The 18567-nt window shown below is 41.9% G+C and overlaps 1 protein-coding gene across 1 annotated transcript in view; it reads right to left on the bottom strand.

Moving 5' to 3' along the window:
* The window catches only part of LOC132836669 (tyrosine-protein kinase receptor UFO), a 215348-nt gene that overhangs the window by 91223 nt on the left and 105558 nt on the right, over positions 1 to 18567 (bottom strand). The window contains exons 8-12 of the mRNA XM_060856058.1: positions 14682 to 14821; positions 12930 to 13074; positions 12053 to 12082; positions 9602 to 9731; positions 6613 to 6704 (exon numbers count right to left, since the gene is read on the bottom strand). Of these exons, the coding sequence (XP_060712041.1) occupies positions 6613 to 6704; positions 9602 to 9731; positions 12053 to 12082; positions 12930 to 13074; positions 14682 to 14821 (537 nt within the window). The remainder of the gene's footprint in view (positions 1 to 6612; positions 6705 to 9601; positions 9732 to 12052; positions 12083 to 12929; positions 13075 to 14681; positions 14822 to 18567) is intronic.

The following is an 18567-nucleotide window of genomic DNA, read 5'->3' as shown; positions in this document are numbered from 1 at the left end:
AGGCATGGTGGCTCAGTGGTTAGCACTGTTGCCTCACAGTGCCAGGGACCCGGGTTTGATTCCAGCCTTGGGCTACTGTCTGTGTGGAGTTTTCACATTCTCCCCACGTCTGCATGGGTTTCCACCCATAGTCCAAAGATATGCAGATTAGGTGAATTGGCTGTGCTAAATTGTGCATAGTGTTCAGGGATGTATAGGTTTAGTGCATTGGTCAGGGGTAAATGTAGAGGAATGGTTTTAGGTGGATACTCTTCAGAGGGTTGGTTGAGACTTGTTGGGCCAATGAGCCTGTTTCCGGACTGGAATGCTGGGAATTTGCTGAGACTCTGGTAAATGTGACAAACCATGTCTAGCTGCAGACAAACTAACAACAAACACTAGGGTGTGTTTTTATTAATTAGAAAACTGTCATGGAGAAATAATTTCCAAAATCAGATTGGAAGACTGCAAGCTGGCCTCATGCAATATAGATCTTAACTGTTCTCCCCGTGACTTCGGCACGGTGGAGGGAGGGTGTGAGAAACGTCCATGCTTTTACATGTTACGGATTTGCAGAACAAAGCTATTCAACTCAAACCAATTCCACCATCCAATTAGAATTTGGCTGATTTACTTAGCTACCTTCATTCTACATGTCTCAGTACCATTTGCCAAACAAAACTATGTTGATTGCATTTTGGGCATTTCTATTTGAGTCAGTCTCAAAACATTTCTACTCCCTTTGTGTGAAGATTCACTTCCTGACATCAACCACAAACAGCCACCTCCAGTTTTCAAGTTCTGAGTCACTTGACCCAAAAAGTTAACTCTGATTTCTCCCCACAGATGCTGCAAGAACCAGCTGAGCTTTTCCAGTAATTTGTATTTTTGAACCTCAGATTTTGAAGTCTTGGTCCTTAAGGCAATATGTCCACGGCAGGTTCAACAGTTCCTCTCTAACAATACTTTGATGCACTTTTGATCATCTTAAGCCACCTCAGTTGGGTCATTGTTCAAGTCTGTAAACTCAGGAAGAATGCTTGCAGAACTCAGGCACATACCTTGGTTACCAACTTCCAAAATGAAGTCCACTCGTATAAAGTTCTGCAGTAGGAGCTCAGCAGTTAAAATCAGCTCACCATTTTCACTGTAATTGTGACAGGGGCCAATAGATTGTGTCTTTCTAAACTTGTGTCTGGACGACTAATTTGAACCAATGTAAAATGACAAGTGAGAAGGTATTTTGTGCTCAGCACATTGGATAAAAGCTGAATAATTCATAGGATACCTGCCTTGCCATGGAACCTTGGTACCTATCTAGAGTCAAGAGAGTCCTACAGCACAATAACTAGCCCTTTCGCCCACCCAAGTCTACATTGATTAGTAAACACCAAACAACATTATTCCCATTTACCTGCACATGGTACATAGCCTACTACAGATACACAATCCTTTATCCAAAATTCTGACATCTAAAAAGCTCTGAAATCCGAAAAGATTTTCATGGAGTGTGGAATGTTACTTTGGCATGCGAACAGGTGACCCAACTCCATACCCACTTGAACCATGTCACTCAGATGTGACGTGGCGGCATGGCCCAGCACTGGTAGGCGTCAATTGTGTTTCAGCGCTCATACTAGTCACACATGCGTCTGCTGTTAGGTTTTTTTTATTTCCTTGTGAAAATGTCATTTATTCCAAAATCCAAAAAAATTCCAAATTCCGAAAAACAACTGGCCCCAAGGATTTTGGATAAAGGATTGTGTACCTGTATCCCCTGACAGTTTAAGTACTCAAACAGATGCTTCTTAAATGTTACAAGAATATCTCTACCACCCTGTTAGGTACCATGTTTTCTCAGATCTCAGGACATTATTACATTGGAGGGGATTCAGAAAAGATTTGCCATAATGTGCTGGGAATGGAGGGTCTGAGGAAGCTGGATAGTTGTTTTTTTTTTCATTGGAGCTTAGGAAGTTGAGAGGTGACCTAAGAGAAGTTAATTCCATGTGGTTGGAGGGTCCCAAGGTGGAAACTGAGGTGATCTCAAACAAATCATTCGACCAACTGTCATAACTCAGGGTCTGGTGTATCAGTCCTGTAACTGGGGAGGCGATGGCCTCATAGTATTATTCCTGGACTGTTAATCCAGAGACCCAGGTCATGTTCCAGGGATCCGGGTTTGAATCACACCATGGATGGAATTTGAATTCAATAAATATCTGGTGGTGGAATTTGAATTCAATAACTATCTGGAATTAAGAATCTAATGACTACTATAAATCCATTGCCAATTGTCGGAAAAACCCATCTGGTTCACTAATGTCCTTTAGGGAAGAAAACTGCCATCCTTACCTGGCCTGGCCTACATGTGACTCCAGACCCACAGCAATGCAGTTGACTCTTAACTGTCCTCTGGGCAATTAGGGATGGACAATAAGTGTTGCCTAGCCAGTGATGCCTTCTTCCTGTTACAGAATAAAAGTAAACACTCTTTTCCAACCATGTGCCCCAGCTGAGTATTTGACAGGTCACATCAGATCCAATCTTGCCTTCAGCTCTAGATTCACTGCACTTATCCAACAGACTGAAGCAGCTGTAGGCGTCCACAACCATATTTCCCCACCCCACCCCTTTCTGCTACACCACCCCGGCCCAACTGCCAACTGGTGACATTACTGAGTGTAAACCCATTTGTGCAGATGGGTGTTTTGTTTGGTAGGAATTATGAAATACTGTGACTCAACATGAACAGATTAGTTTTAAATCTCTGACAGTGTGCAGGTGGTCTCACATCTGCAATATCTGTCCTGCCTCACTGACCTAATTTCTGTTATTGTCGAGTTAAAGTCAAAAATGCTTGACATTTAGCCACCAGCAAACACATCCCTGACCCAAGGAGCGCAGGCAGATTTACAAGGCAGACGCAGTCAGAAATGAGGGAATCATTCACATCTGCCCTTTTAAACAGTGGTATTTACAAAAGATGTGCACAGCTGTTTTACTCACAGCTTGCTATAATTTACACTGTCACCACCCAGAATTAGTCACATTCCACTCTTTATATAAAGTAATTTTCATTGACATCATGCTCAGCTGTGTGTGGACAGACTTTATATTTGCACATGGGATGTCGGTATTACTGGCCAGGCCAGTATTTATTGCTCAACCCTGACTACCCAGGCGACAGTCAAGTGTCAATCACACTACTGTGGATCTTGAGCCCCACGTAGAAAAGACCAGGTCAGGATGGCTGATTTTGAGTTTTAGAGGGATTACTGATGAGATTGCATTTTTCATAGGATCATAGAGTCTCTACAGGGTGAAAGCAGGCCATTCAGCTCTTTGAGTCTACACCGATCCTCCGAAGAGCATCCCACCAAGACCCATCCCCTGCCCTAGCCTTGCATTTCCCACAGCTAATCCACCTACACTTCCCTAGACACAATGGGCAATTTGGCATGGCCAATCCACCTAACCTGTACATCTTTATACTGTGGGGGGAAAAAAAACACCTGAAGGAAATCCATACAGACACAGGGAGAATGTGCAAACTCTACACAGTCAGTACCTGAGTGTGGAATTGGAGACACATTCAGCAGTCGCCTCTGCTGGGCCAGGATCTCTCAGGGGCAGGGTTTCTGCCTAGGGCCTTTAATCGTGAGGGAAGGGCTGTAGATGTCATATACATGTACTTCAGTAAGGTGTTTGCTAAGATTCCCCATGGTAAGCTAATGGAGAAAGTGAAGTTGCACGGGGTCCAGGGTACACTAGCTAGATGGGCAAAGAATTGGCTAGGCAGCAAGAGACAGAGAGTAGTAGTAGAAGGGAGTTTCTCAAAAAAGAGACCTGTGACCAGTGGTGTTCCACAGGGATCTGTGCTGGGACCACTCTCATTTGTGATATACATAAATGATTTAGAGGAAGGTATCGATTGCCTGATTTAGCAAGTTTGCAGATAACACTAAGATTGATGGAGTAGCAGATAATGAAGGGGACTGTCAGAAAATATAGCAGAATATAGATGGATTGGAGAGTTGGACGGAGAAATGGCAGATGGAGTTTAATCTGAGCAAATATGAGGTGATGCATTTTAGAAGATCCAATTCAAGAGTGAACTGTACAGTAAATGGAAAAGCCCTGGGGAAAATTGATGTACAGGGTGTTCAGGTCTTTGTACCCTAAAGGTGGCAGGGCAGGTTGATAGAGTGGTCAAGAAAGCAGACAGCATGCTTTCCTTAATTGGGGTATTGAGTACAAGATTTGGCAGTAATGTTACAGTTGAAGAAGACTTTGGTTTGTCTACATTTGGAATACTGCATACAGTTCTGGTCACCACATTACCAAAAGGGTGTGGATGCTTTGGAGAGGGTGCAGAGGAAGTTCACCAGGATGTTTTCTGGTATGGAGGGTGCTAGCTATGAAGAGAGGTTAAGTAGATTAGGATTGTTTTCATTAGAAAGACATGGCTTGAGGGGGCAACCGGATTGAGGTCTATAAAATCATGAAAGGGTGGATAGCAATATGCTTTTTCCCAGAATGGGGGACTCAATTATTAGGAGTCACTAGTTCAAGGTGAGAGGGGAAAAGTTTAAGAGAGATATGCATGGAAAGTTTTTACGTAGAGGGTGATGGGTGCCTGGAACATGTTGCCAGTGGAGGCAGGCACGATAGTCATTTAAGATGTATCTAGACAGATACATGAATGAGCAGGAAGCAGAGAGATACAGACCCTTAGAGAATGGATGATAGGTTTAGGTAGAGGATCTGGATCCGTGCAGGCGTGAAGGGCCAAAGGGCCTGTTCCTGTGCTATAATTTCCTTTGTTCGTTGTTCTTTGTTTTTTGAACCCTGGTCCTTGGTGCTGTGAGGCAGCAGTACTATCCACTGAGCAACTATGCCACCCAAGCCATTGATTATAGGTATTAATGCTAATGATTACAGGTCACCATTATGCCAGCTGTTTATTCAAGCTTTTTATCAAATTCAAACTTCACCGTTTGAACTCACATGCCTGAACACAAATGTGGGACCTTGGATTGCTAATCCAGTGACATTACCACTGACACAGCCTTTCCATCTTAAGCAACAGAGACATGATTCTAACCTTTATCCAGGTGCCTGTCATTTGTGTGCCTGTTTTAGAGAGCTTGTTTGCAATGAAACTTCTGGATGTGCACAAGACAGGGCAGGCCAGCACTGTCATAGATTACTCGTCCAATAAAATAATCCCTGTAAAATCAGCTGACTTCAGCTAGGCAGGTAATAAGGGTGACTATTTGCTTAAATCATGGTTCAGTGGGATATTATCCCCAAGACTGTGGGCCCAAGCCCTACTCCAGGGTCATTGAAACAAAATCCAAGGCTAACTAATTTCCAGTTCAAATCAAAGGAAATCTGGAATTTTTCTTCTCTTAGTGACGTGAAAGATTCATCCCTCATAATCTTAAATGTTACCAGTTTGGGCACACAATGTGTGAGAGGTGAGGAATCGAGTGTCTTCAATTCTCTCATTTCCAGGCAGCAATTACAATCACATTTTACCATTAGCCAATATCTGGCCACTTACAGCAAAGATCTTCAATTCCAGTATCAAATTCGTCATTACCAGAGTCTCAGGTTAGAAAGAGGAAAGAATGGGGCAAAGAAACAAGCAGACTGCAGAATTATTCACCAATTGCTTGGTGCTTGAAATAGGTTTGTCAATTAATATTATCAAAAATATCTTGTTCCATGGTTCTGACATGAACAATTGCAGGTCTCAACTGAAACGACTCAAATCCTTTTTTTTTAATTCATTCATTGGACTTAGAGTTCGCTGGCTAGGGCAGCATTAATTTCCCATCCTAATTGCCTTTGAAAATGTGGTGGGGAGCTGCTTTATTGAATTGCTGTAGTCCATTTGGTGTAGGTACGCCGACATTAATACGAAGGAGGGAGTTCTAAGAATTTTCGAACTCTGAAGGTGAGTATTTTGAAGGGAAACTTGCAGGAAGTGATATTCTCATGTGTCTGCTGCTCTTGTCCTTCTAGATTAGTGATTGTGGATTTGGAAGATGCTGTCTGAGGAGCATTGGTGAAACAATGCAGAATATCTTGTAGGTGGTACACACTGCCTGGATGGAGTGTCAGTGGGAAGGAGTGAATGCTGAAGGTGGTGGACTGGATGCCAAGCAAGTGGACAGCTTTGTCATGGATAGTGTTGAGCTTCTTGAGTGTTGTTGGTGCTATACTCATCCAGGCAAACAGTGAGCCATCCAACAGTAATCCTGATTTGTGCCTGAAAGATGGTGATTTGACTTAGGGCAGTGATAGATATCCTTGTCATAGATTTCCTAGCCTCTAACTGGTTCTTGTAGCTACAGTATTTAAGGATATGGTTGTTCTAGTTTAGTTTCTGATCAACCCAGGATGTTGTTAATGAGAGATTCAGTTACACATGTAAAGTACTTGTGCATCAATATTTGAAGAGCCTAATGTTAAGGCCTCAATGCCTATAACCCAAAACATCTAATTGTAGACATTTTGCAGACAGGTGTCAGCATGACTTAAGAATGGAGGTTAGTTGAAAGCTTTGGTTTTCTTTGAAACAAGCCAGTAAATGCTATTGTTAGATTAGCACAGATTACTCACACGTGGCCTCATTAGTCCTTCTGCTGTATGACTTCTTCACTCGGTAACGCACCACCAACTCCCCTCTCTCGATCATGGGTTCAAAGGCTTCACTGTAGAATACACACAAGAGTGAAGACTGCACCTTATAGGACCAAAGCATTTTGAGCCAGAGTTGTCAACATTATATCCTGGAATCTCCAGGAATTAAAGCTTAATCTCCTTTGATATATAAATAAATCACAGAGGCATTAAAAAAAAGTTTACTTAATCAGGTGATAATTTGCTGTCCATAAGGCACATGATTTAATAAGCCTTTTTGCAAGGCGCCGTAAAAATTGAGTCAGACAACAAATTATACAGTAGGGGTCGAGCTGTTGGTGACATATGATGAAATCAACTTGAGCATATCCACCCAAGATTTGGCAGCCCCATTCCAAGAGCTATCTGCAGAGAAGGGCCGAGGATGGACAGGCCTCTGCAAGTGAATGCTTTATTCTGAAAAGACTTTGGTATTGGACAGTTTTCCCTGCCTTGATTGATAAACAAGTTCATTGGAAGCAAAATAAAACTTGATGTAAAGATTGTACAAAGTAACAATCAACACAATTCTGACAATTCTAGATGGCAAGTCCCTCATTGCAGTTCGGAAGATTTGAATAAACATTGCTGTGAAGGAGAAGGTGAAATGTTCATGAACTAATCCAGGATGGGGGGGGAATGGACAGTGGCGTAATGGTGCTGTGTAGAAAATAGAGGTCAACTGTCAAAATCATTTGGAGAACTAATCATAAAAATTGGTTCTGAGTGCAATAATGAAGGATAAAATCGTGTGTTTCAGGCAGATACCCTCAGCATTCCACTTTATTTTGACTCTATAGATCTCTGAGAGCCAGTGAACAACATGGGATGGTGCAAAATGCTGTGGTACTGTGTGACATCATGAGAGTGCCTGTCTCCTACTTTGTGTGGTAGAGAGGGAATGTGTGTGGCTCGAGTGTAAGTACGTGAATGTGAGTGAGGGGGAGACTGTGTCTAAGCGTGAGTGTATGTGACAACGTGTGAGTGCCATGTATGTGAGAGTGAGTATATATGAACCAGAAGGATTTTTTTGTTGATTACTCTGGTTAATTTTGGGGCATGCTGAGGTTGGGGATTACTGGGGAAACACAATGAATTTGTGTAATTATCATATCTGACTTTTGGGTGCTTATAAGAAATACAGACTGAAAACCAGACTAGTGTGAATTATTTATTAAGTATTCACAGGCCTCCAGTGAACCCTTGTCCTACAGGTCATAGTTCCATATGGTGTGACACTATTTGACATCATTGATAATGTATCTTCGTTATTACGATAACAGTTATTAACTTCCCACCTCCCTCCTCCAAGTTTATCATTTTACCAATAAACTATTCACATTTTTAATCCATTTTACTTTCCCACTTACCTCTCTGAAGTCTGTCTTGAGTGTTAGAATCAAAGATGTTGTGGTGGCTTGGCTGATCTGTCTAACCACACCTGCCAACTCTGATATAAGAATTACCAAATTACCCAAGTCCTGTGGCACCATCACCAGCACCATGTCACACTTGTTAGAAATGCCTACAGTGCACTGCTGCCTTACAGCGTCAGGGTCCCAGGTTTGATTCCAGCCTCGGATGACTGTCTGCGTGGAGGTGCACATTCTCCCGTGTGTGCATGGATTTTTTCCGGGTGCTCCGGTTTCCTCCCACAGTCCAAAGATGTGCAGGTCAGGTGGATTGGCCATGGTAAATTGCCCATCATGTTAGGTACATTAGTCTGAGGAAAATGGGTCTGGGTGGGTTACTCTTTGGAGGGTCGGTGTGGACTTGTTGGGCCGAAGGGACTGTTTCCACAATGTAGGGAATCTAATCTAATGTAATCTAATCAACCCTGGTAGAGTTAGCAAGCCCCATGTATCAGAGTTATCAATGAATAGTTGCACTGTAATTCACAGAAAGTAATAATTCTTGAAATTAATTTTCTAAATTTTTAATAACCCATGTTGGGTTTCAGAAAGCAATAATGAATATTTGTGATGATAGTTGTAGCATTAAACTTGTATCAGTCACTAATAACTTGTTAATCAGTGGGACTAAACTAATGAATAATCTCGTGTAGAGTTGTAGTTCACCTATACATGCATTATCTCTTCATTTTACAGATAGGATGTAGAGTACATTCTTCATTTTCCCTCGAGGTGAAGCTGCCAGGTGGTACTGCGATATTGGAGGGATTATAGAATTGGGCAAAAGCCAAAGGTTGGATTAATTATTCATCAAGTCCTTTGGGTGCTGCCATCTGATGAACTTCAGACAGCATAGGCCTTGCAAGTTCTTACCACGGGAGATCAGTCTAAAAGATCTTTCTCATCCCTTTTGGAAGTCCCTGAGTAATAACATCTGCAAACACTTTCTCTTACCTCACACCACCCAATACAGGGTGGACATGTTCAAAAAGCATTTGAGGAAATGAACAATATCTAAGAAAATTCAGGGCCTCAAAAATACCTGGTAAACCATTGAATGGGTAAATAATGCTTACATTCACTATTTTGATTAATTCTGTAATATAAAAGTTTTGCACTTTTAAAGTTATGTTTTCAGTTTCTGATCATTTGCTTTCTACTTCATGTTTTTCTATGCATCAGAGTAAAATGTGAAACTGGCAGTGCAGACTAGTCATGTTATATTTCCTTAACTGTCAACTCGCACAGACACATTGAATATATTTATAAAAGTGACCAGTGTTTCCATATAAATGGAGTAGGTGGGACATAATTTTCTTGCTCGCCTGTTCCATGGATTTTGAATGGCAGGTAATTTTCAAATTTCAAGGGTTTGTTCTTTGACTGTGAGTCCATCGACACTACGCTCCACCACCCCCCAACCACCCCCCCCCCCCCCTTCCCCCGCACCGTGCCTAGCCTCATCCATTGGCTGTGAATGAAAAGCAAGTTCATGAAATGAAACAGTAAATTCTTACCCATATCGAACATCCTTCTTCCTCAGTCGGGCAACAAGCACAGCAAGGCAAATGGCAGAGGCCATAGCGACAGCGACTGCCATCACCACGTACCACCAGTGCCAAGAGAAGGACCTTCTGCCTGCCTTCCCTGAAAGCACAAGAGTTAAAGAGCTAAGATAATTATCAAGAGCTTTGTCACCACAAACCTCTATCCATCTTCAGGAAAGAAGTAGCATCCCAAAAAAACGTTAATTTGTAAATTGATAGAAATGTCACACCTCAAGCTAGACAGCATTCATTGTTTCCAACAGGAATGAGAGAATGGAAATGTAACAATTCCCAAGAAAACATGCTAATGCTGTTGCATTCAGTAATTCCTCTGCATTGCCATTCCCAAATAATAGTTATTCAGGAATGAATAGGAAGAGCATATTCAATCCTTTATACCTGCTTTGCTATTCATTTAGTTGATCCACAACTTCAGGGACATCAAATGTCAGAGATTGATAAATTCTTGATCTCGCAAGGAATTCAGGGATATGGGTAGAATGTGGGTAAGTGGAGTTGAAATGCCCATCAGCCATGATTAAATGGCACAGTGGACTCGATGGGCTAAATGGCCATACTTCCACTCTGTCTTATGGTCTATCACTCTCCTCCATCTTCTTTAAAATGCTCATTGCAAAACAAAAAACTAAAAACTTTAGTTTAGATAAGGGTTCCAGATTTCCAATGCTCTATTTGTTGTTGAATGAGATTTTTCTTTAACCTGGATGAGTTCAGTTACAACAAAGAAACACCATCAAAGGAAGCAGCCCACTTGATCAGCACCCAATCCATCATTTTATACATTTACTCCTTACATCACTGTTCCACAGTAGCAGTAATGCACTGCAGAAATTTACCAAGGTTCCACAGTCAGCACCTTCCAAACGAAGTCATTACTGTCTTGAAGTACAAGGGCAAGAACATGAGAACTCCTGCAAGTTCCCCTCAATCCTGACTTGGAATTATTGCATTGTTCCTTCAGTGTCACTGGATCAAAATCCTGGCACTGTCTCCCTAACAGCATTATAAGTTCACTTACACATGGACAATACTAGTTCAAGAAGGTGGGTTCATCTTTAACTTCGCCAGGGCGATTAAAGATGGCGAGTTGATGCTGGCCCAGACATCAATGCTCACATGCAGGAAAGAATGAATAAAGAAATTAGCTTGGTACAGAAAAGCCAAAGTCGTTGGCCTATCAGTTTTCAAATTTAAAGCAGATTGGTCAATCCTAAATTTGGATCTTATAAACCTGCCCTGACTTGATGGTTGATATTGTGCACCAAACTAGTATAGACAATAAGACATTGGAGCAGAAATTAGGCCATTCGGCCCATTGAGTACGCTCCACCATTCAATCATGGCTGATAGGTTTTTCAACCTCATTTTCCCGCTTTCTATACATGGCTACAACAATGAGAGATGAGGAATTTTGGACATGTCCACCTTCGATCTCAGCCCCAACTTGTTTTAAAATCTTTGGCAAGTAGGGGTATTGAGAATCCCAGGCTATTCTATAGATACATTAAAACAAGAGGATAACTAGGGAGAAGGTAGGACCACTCAGGATTACAGGAGGGAACTTGTGCTTGGAGACAGAGGATTTGGGTGAGATTCTAAATGAGTACTTTGCATCAGTAATCACCCAGAAGAAGGAAATAGAGGATAGTGAGATCTGTATGGCCCACGTTAATATGCTTGGGCATGTTAAATCAAGAAGAAAGTGGTGTTTTAGTCTCTTTAGGAGCACTAAGGTGGATAAATCCCCAGGCCCGATGGTATCTACTGCAGGTTTTTGAGAGAGGCAAGAGAGGAAATTGCTGGGGCCTTGATCAAGATCTCTGTATCCTCACTAGCCACTGGAGAAGTCCAGGAGGACTAGCAAGGAGCTAATGTTGTTCCTCTGTTCAAGAAGGGAAATAGGGATAATCCAGGAAACTATAGACTGGTGAGTCTCACATCAGTAGTTGGGAGGCCATTGGAGAGGATCTTTAGGGATAGGATTTATGTATATTTGGAAAAGCACAGACTAATTAGGAACAGTCAGCATGGCTTTGTGCAGGGCAGATCATGTCTTACGAACGTGATTGAATTTTGTGAGGAGGTGACAAAGATGATCGATGAGGGGGAAAGCAGTAGATATTGAGTACATGGATTTTGCTCAGGTTTTCGACAAAGTCCCTCATGGTAGGCACTCATTCTGTTCACATATTGTTCTGTCTCTCAAGAGAGAAATATTACATTCCAAAACAACATATGTCTGGCTCAACAGGGAGTCAAAGTTTAAGCAGCAAAGCGGATTTGAGTTGACTTCAAGACTGACTAGCCTTTTTCTTTCAAATAGTTGCACACCAAACATACTTTAATGAGTTCTGGAACATTCTCCTTTCATATAAAACCTAACCAAAGGTCGTCTCTTACCTACTGGATATCTTATCTGCCTTGGAATACCTGTGTAGAGAATCACAAATAATAAATTGTTTTGCCTCTCAGCAATGGTGAAGACTAGTTCAACATAACATTAATTACTCTTAAATTGAATCATTGTAGTCAATAACAGAAGCCCATTCTGTCATAGCTCCTGGTTGAGATAAAATGTCTGCTCAAGTTAATTTAGCTAGTTGATTCTCATTATTTCTGAGCTCTTTTTGAACATAGAAAATTGTGTCAATATCAAAACACATGAAGGGAGTGGAAGCTATTCAACGCTATTAAGCCTGTTTTGCTCTACCATTCGCGGTTTAACTGGATCTTAATTTCATTTGCCCAACTTGGTTCTGGACCCTTTAATATCATTGATTCACAAGGATTTGGTTTTGAAAGTTTTAAATACATTCCCCCCCCACTCCACCCCACAACAAAACTTGCTTCCAACAGAAACAGCGATATTTTTGCAGGAGAAAAAAAAAGGACAAAATTACAAAATTTCCATTATCTTTTGGGTTGGATTTTATCTCCCCTAAAACACATACCCACTACCAGTGGATAAGAAAGCAGGGACAACAGTTAAGTCAAGCAGGTACATTTCTAGTCACCTACAATCAGTCACCTCCCATCAAGGACCTGTTTGAAATTTAACAGGATTGGAGAAGTTGTCACATGGGCCTGCCATCTCTTGGTTCATTGAGGCCCTAAAATTATTCAATTCAAAAAAGGAAACAGTGGACAGGATCATCATTCAATGGCAACTCAAAGAGGAAGACATACATCAGCAGTTTCAATACAACACCTTTCCAGAAACACTCACAAGTTCCCAGGAACTGGTTGGAACATGAGCACAAAGTCTGGCTGATCTCACCTGGGCTAGGGAGGGTTACCAGGACAGGATCACTCCATGGTCCATCTCCAGCTTGCGTGTAGGCTGCCACGCAGAGAGTCAGGTTTGTGACAGGCAGGACAACCTCCAGGATAATGTTCTCTCTCAGCCCATTGTCCATTATCACCTACAAAACAAAACATTGAAAACTTGCAGGCATTTCTCTGAAGTGACTGTAAACTTTCCTAGAAGCTTATGTGCCAGCAGTGGATGGTTAGCTGAAACCTATTGCATAACTCCAACCCCATGGCCTAAAGTTGCATCTGGTCAGTATTATCTATTTTCCACAGCTAAGTCTGTTCGAACAAGATCAATAAATAACATTTCCAGAGTGCAAGCTCCTAAATGGTTTGAATGTCTTTTAATTTTCTCATACTAAGAACTCCCTCCTCATTCACACCAATTTTCTTTACAGAATTGGAACCAACATTTCTTTCTCATTTTGTTTTTTTCTTATTTCTCTGCCATCCCTGCTGGTTGTATTGTGCAGAGGATGTTGCATCTCCAATAAATTTCAGGCTGTCAACCCATGGCATCACTGAGGAAGAGCTGTACCAGCAGAGGGACCAACTTTTAGGAACCTTTATAACAGCCTCAGCTCCGCTTTCAGGTGGATGTTCACGGTCCGAGGATTTATCCTGAATAAAAACTCCTTGGTACCCTGGCAAGTGTTTATTTATCAATTAACATCACAAAACCAGGTGATCTCATTAACATTATATAGTTGTTTGGGGAGAAGGTGACTTAGTGGCAATGTCACTGAACTATTAATCCAGAACCTGAGGATAATATTCTGGGGACATGAGTTTAAATCCCACTCTGGCAATTTTGAGTCACTAAAAACGTAGAATTAAAGCCTGGGTTGATGGCGACCATGTAACCACTATTGATTGTCATAAAAACCCCACTGGTTCACTAATGCCCCTACTGGTCTAGTCTACATGTGACTCCAGAGCCACTGCAATGCAGTTGATTCTCAACTGCCCTCTGGATTGACCAATAGGACACTCAATTGAAGGGCAGTTAGGGATGGGCAATAACAGTTGATTGAGCCAATGGCACTCACTTCCCATGAACAAATAAATAAAACTTACTGTGTGACAATCAGGCTTCATGTTTCCCACATTACAGCAGTGACTAGATTTAAGAAAATTGACATAGAGATGTACAGTTCGGAAACAGACCCTTCGGTCCAACTCGTCCATGCTGAGCAGATATCCTAACCTCATCTAGTCCCATTTGCCAGCACTTAGTCCATATCTCTCTAAACCCTTCCTACTCATAAACCCATGCAGATGCCTTTTAAATGTTGCAGTTGTGTCAGTCTCCACCACTTCCTCTAGCAGAGCATAAAGCACACCAGGACATCCTGAGATGATAGAAAGTGCTTTATAAACTCAAGTGTTTCCTTCCTGATCCAGGAAATTAAGTATCAACAGCCTACAGGAGAAGGACAGAATAGCTGAGAAGCTGATGGAAGACAAAGTGGAAACAATTTGGCAACTGTTAATTGGATTTCAATGCTTAAAGACTACCTTTGGGATGGCAAACCAGGAATTATTGAGGTTTGTAGCATTAGGGAAGAGTAGAGTGAGATTTTAGTTGCTTAGACAGATCAGGAATGAAGTGAAGCAGGCTATGTGGGATAGTCCATCCAGTAAGAGTTGGAATAAGCCAAAGCTTTGCATGCATGTTAACAAAATTACAAAATTACAAAATCTGAAAGCCATTCACCTCTGCATTGTCTTGGTCCTGGTATGCCACTTTGTATCCTTGCAAGATCCCATTAAGGCCTGTGGATGGTTTCTCCCATTTGAAGAGCAGAGCGCTGCCATTGTACAGGAAGGTTATGTTGCTTGGGGCTGTGTCTGGCTCTTAAAAAGGAAAACAAAAAGATGGGTGTTATTCCTCACTGTTACAGAAAAGAAAGATAATCACAATGTACAACAAACAGCTTATGCAAAACCAGTCTGAGCATCAAAACAAAGGATTTGCAAGAAATTACAAAGCAGAGGCATACCACTCCTCCTCTGAGTCAGGGATGTGTTGTTTTGTGGTCAGCAGGATCTGCCTCCAGGTGTGCCCCTGTGTGTTACTACAATAACTCAACACATCCTCTGGAAGCTCCATTGGTCAGGTAATCGAAAACATGGTGGCATAGTGTGAGGATTTGGGAACTATCATTTTGGACTGAGATGAGAAGCGATTACTTCACTCAAAGAGTTGAGGGCCTTTGGCATTCTCCATTGTTGAATATATTTAAGGCTGGAGTAGACATTTCTCAGGAAATCAAAGGATATCAGGAACAGACAGGGTATTTAAGCCCAAGATCAGCCAGAATTGAAATAAAGGTGGAGCAATGGCCGAAATGTGTCTGACCCTTCCTGCCATCTGAAATAGTGTGGCAAGCCACCCAATTGCACTAAACCTCTATGTCAAAGCAAAGGAATAAAACTGGATGAACCATCAGCATCAAACAAGGCACCAGAAATGTTGACGGCAATCCCAGCTTTGTCGGACCTGCAAAATCCTGCTTACTAGTATTCAGGGGCATGTTCTCAAACTGAGAGAGGTGTCTCACAGACTAGTCAACAGCTTGATGTTGTTTCTGAGGTATGATTACTCGGGTATGACTATGTCCCAAACCCAACCATTTCCGTACCTGGGTATGTCCCAATCTGTTATGGAAAGGAACACCTGAGCAATTTTCCACATTGCCAAGTTCATGTTGGTATTGTTTTGTGCTGCAACAGCTTGGCTGCTTCAATCTTCAGTACTATTTGCTGAAATGTTGTCAAGGCCCTTAGCCTATGCATTATGCAGTACCTTCAACTATTTCTTGATATTATATGGAGCAAATCAAATTGAAGACTGGTAACTGTGATATAAGGCAGAGGTCAAGATGGACAATTCACCAGCTCTTCTGGCTGAAGATCCTGCAATGTTCCAACGTTGTCTTTTTTGCACTGATGCTCTCAGCCAGTACATTGTCCAGGTTGGGGATATTTCTGAAGTTTCCTCCTCCAGTGCTTTTTTTTTCAGTCCACTGCTGATGTGGCAGGTCTGCAGAGCTTAGATCTGATCCATCAGTTGTGAAATTGCTTTTTCTTGGTCTATCACATACTGATTCCACAGTTTGGTATGCAAGTACTCCTGTGTTGCATCTGCACCTCATTTTCAGGTGTATCTCTTGCTGTTCCTGGCATGCCCTTCGCTAACCAGGGTTGATCCCCTGGCTTGTTGATAATGGTAGACTGCTGGGCCATGAGGCTGCAGATTGTGTTAAGTGTAATTCTGCTGCTGTGATGACCCACAGCGCCTCATGGATGCCCAGTTTGAGCTGTTAGATCTGTTCATAGCTGGTGTTGCAAAACAGCATTTCATCCTAAGTTTTTATATTTTTATCAATGTTAGAATTATACAATCCCTAAAGAGTGGATGCAGGCCATTTGGCCCATCAGGTCAACACTGACCCTCCAAAAAGCATCCACCCAGACCCACCCTATAATCCTGCATTTCCCATAGCAAATCCACCTAGCCTGCATATCCCTGGACACTATGGGCAATTTAGCACGGTCAATTCACCTAACTTGCACATCTTTGGACTGAGAGGGGAAGCTGGAGCATCCGGAAGAAACCCACACAGATACAGGGAGAATATGTAAACTGCACACAGGCAGTTGCTTGAGGGTGGAATCAAACCCTGGTCTCTGGTGCTGTGAGGCAGCAGAACTAACCACTGAGCAACTGTGCCGAGACGAGACAATGCTGCTATGCGAGCTCTCCGTATGATCCCATTATTCCACTTGTTCTCTGTAGCCATATAAAATTTCCCTGTTCAGGAATCTGTCCAAATCCAAGCCTTCGTCTGCTGGCACCAACGATGAGTGCCGACTGCATGTGCTCACCTGGATTTTTTTGCGCATGTACAATGACCCTATTTTTAGAAATTAAAAATAATTTCCACCTTAACTTTTGCATCTATTCATCTATATATATAGCTTCCTTTCTATTATTACATTTGTCATGTCTTAATCACTCTTTATTGAAATACATTACATTTGTTTTGTTCCTCCTGGTTATCATAACAATGTGGTAAAAAGATCCTTGTTTCCTGTTGGATCTTTTGCCAATTATCTTAACTCTTTGCCCTCTGGTTACTGCCAATGAAATTCTCTGTTCCCACTCTCTCAAAATGCATTTTAATTCTCAACTTCAATCTCCCCTTTACCTACTTGAAAGAGAACAACTTTAGATTCTGGTGTCCACAAGCTAAAGAACATTAAACCGAGAGCTATTCTGTTAAATTTCTTCCACATCCTCTCCAATGCTTTCAAATCATAAATCATATCAGCTTACAGACTGAGGGAGGCCATTTGACCCATCCCATTCCTACTAGCTCTTTGTAAGAGTAGTTGTGTTTCATCCCACACTGATGCTGTTTGCAAGACCATAAGATTTTCAACTTCAAGACATAGTCCATTTCCAAATTATTTATAGAATCCACTTACATCCTATTTCCAGAACATTTCAGATCTTGTATACTAAATAAGCTAAAAGATATTTCCTCAACTTGCCTCTAGACGTTTCAAAAATGATTTGGGGACAATAGAGTGGCTCAGTGCTTAGTGCTGCTGCCTCACAACACCAGGAACCCGGGTTTGATTCCAGCTCGGGTCATAGTGTGTGCAGAGTTTTCATGTTTTCTCCATGCCTGTGTGGATTTCCTTCAGGTACTCCAGTTTCCTCCCACAGTCCAAAGATATGATAAATTGTTGGTAATTCCAGGATTAATCATGGTAATATGTGGGGTTATGGGAATAGAGTGTGGGGCTGCGGCTTTGGAGGGTCAGTGTGGACTCGATGGGCTGAATGGCCTCTTTCCACACTGTCGGTATTCTATTATATGAATCTTCAACTTACAGCAGTATTACACACCTCTTGAGCAGGTGAGACTTGAATCCAGGCTGCCTGATCTACAACAACATACAACGAGTCTTAGCTATGCTACAGGAAGTGTTCTTCTCTCATCATCAAAACTTGCCACTGTCCTAAAAACTCGGCCACCTTGTAACCTCTTCGGTTCCCAAGTGAACACACAGAATAAGAACAATAAGAACTTGGAGCAGGAGTAGGCCACCCGACCCTTTGAGACTGCTCCCCCATTCAATAAGATCATGGCTGATCTTTTCATAGCCTTAGCTCCACTTACCATAAGCCTTAATTCCTTTACTGTTCCAAAAATTATCTATCTTAACTTTAAAAACGTTCACTGAGAAAGTCTCACAAACTTCACTGGGCAGGGGATTCCATAGATTCACAATCCTCTGAGTGAAGAATATCCTTCTCAGTTCAGTCCTAAATCTGCTCCCCCTAACTTTGGGGCTGTGCCTTCTTGTCCTAGTTTCACCTACATAATCTTAAATGTTTCTATAAGATCCTCCCTTATTCTTCTAAATTCCAATGAATATAATCCTAGTCTACTCAGTCTCTCCTCATAAGGCAACCCCTTCAACTTTGGAATTAACTGAGTGAACCTCCTCTATACTGCCTCCAGTGCCAGTACATCTTTTCTCAAGTAAGGAGACCAAAACTGAATGCTGAACTCCAGGTGCGGCCT

Source organism: Hemiscyllium ocellatum, chromosome 47 (assembly GCF_020745735.1).
Source record: "Hemiscyllium ocellatum isolate sHemOce1 chromosome 47, sHemOce1.pat.X.cur, whole genome shotgun sequence".
Lineage (NCBI taxonomy): Eukaryota > Metazoa > Chordata > Chondrichthyes > Orectolobiformes > Hemiscylliidae > Hemiscyllium > Hemiscyllium ocellatum.
Note: the sequence above shows the minus strand (reverse complement) of the source record. Positions and strands in the feature narration are given on the sequence as shown.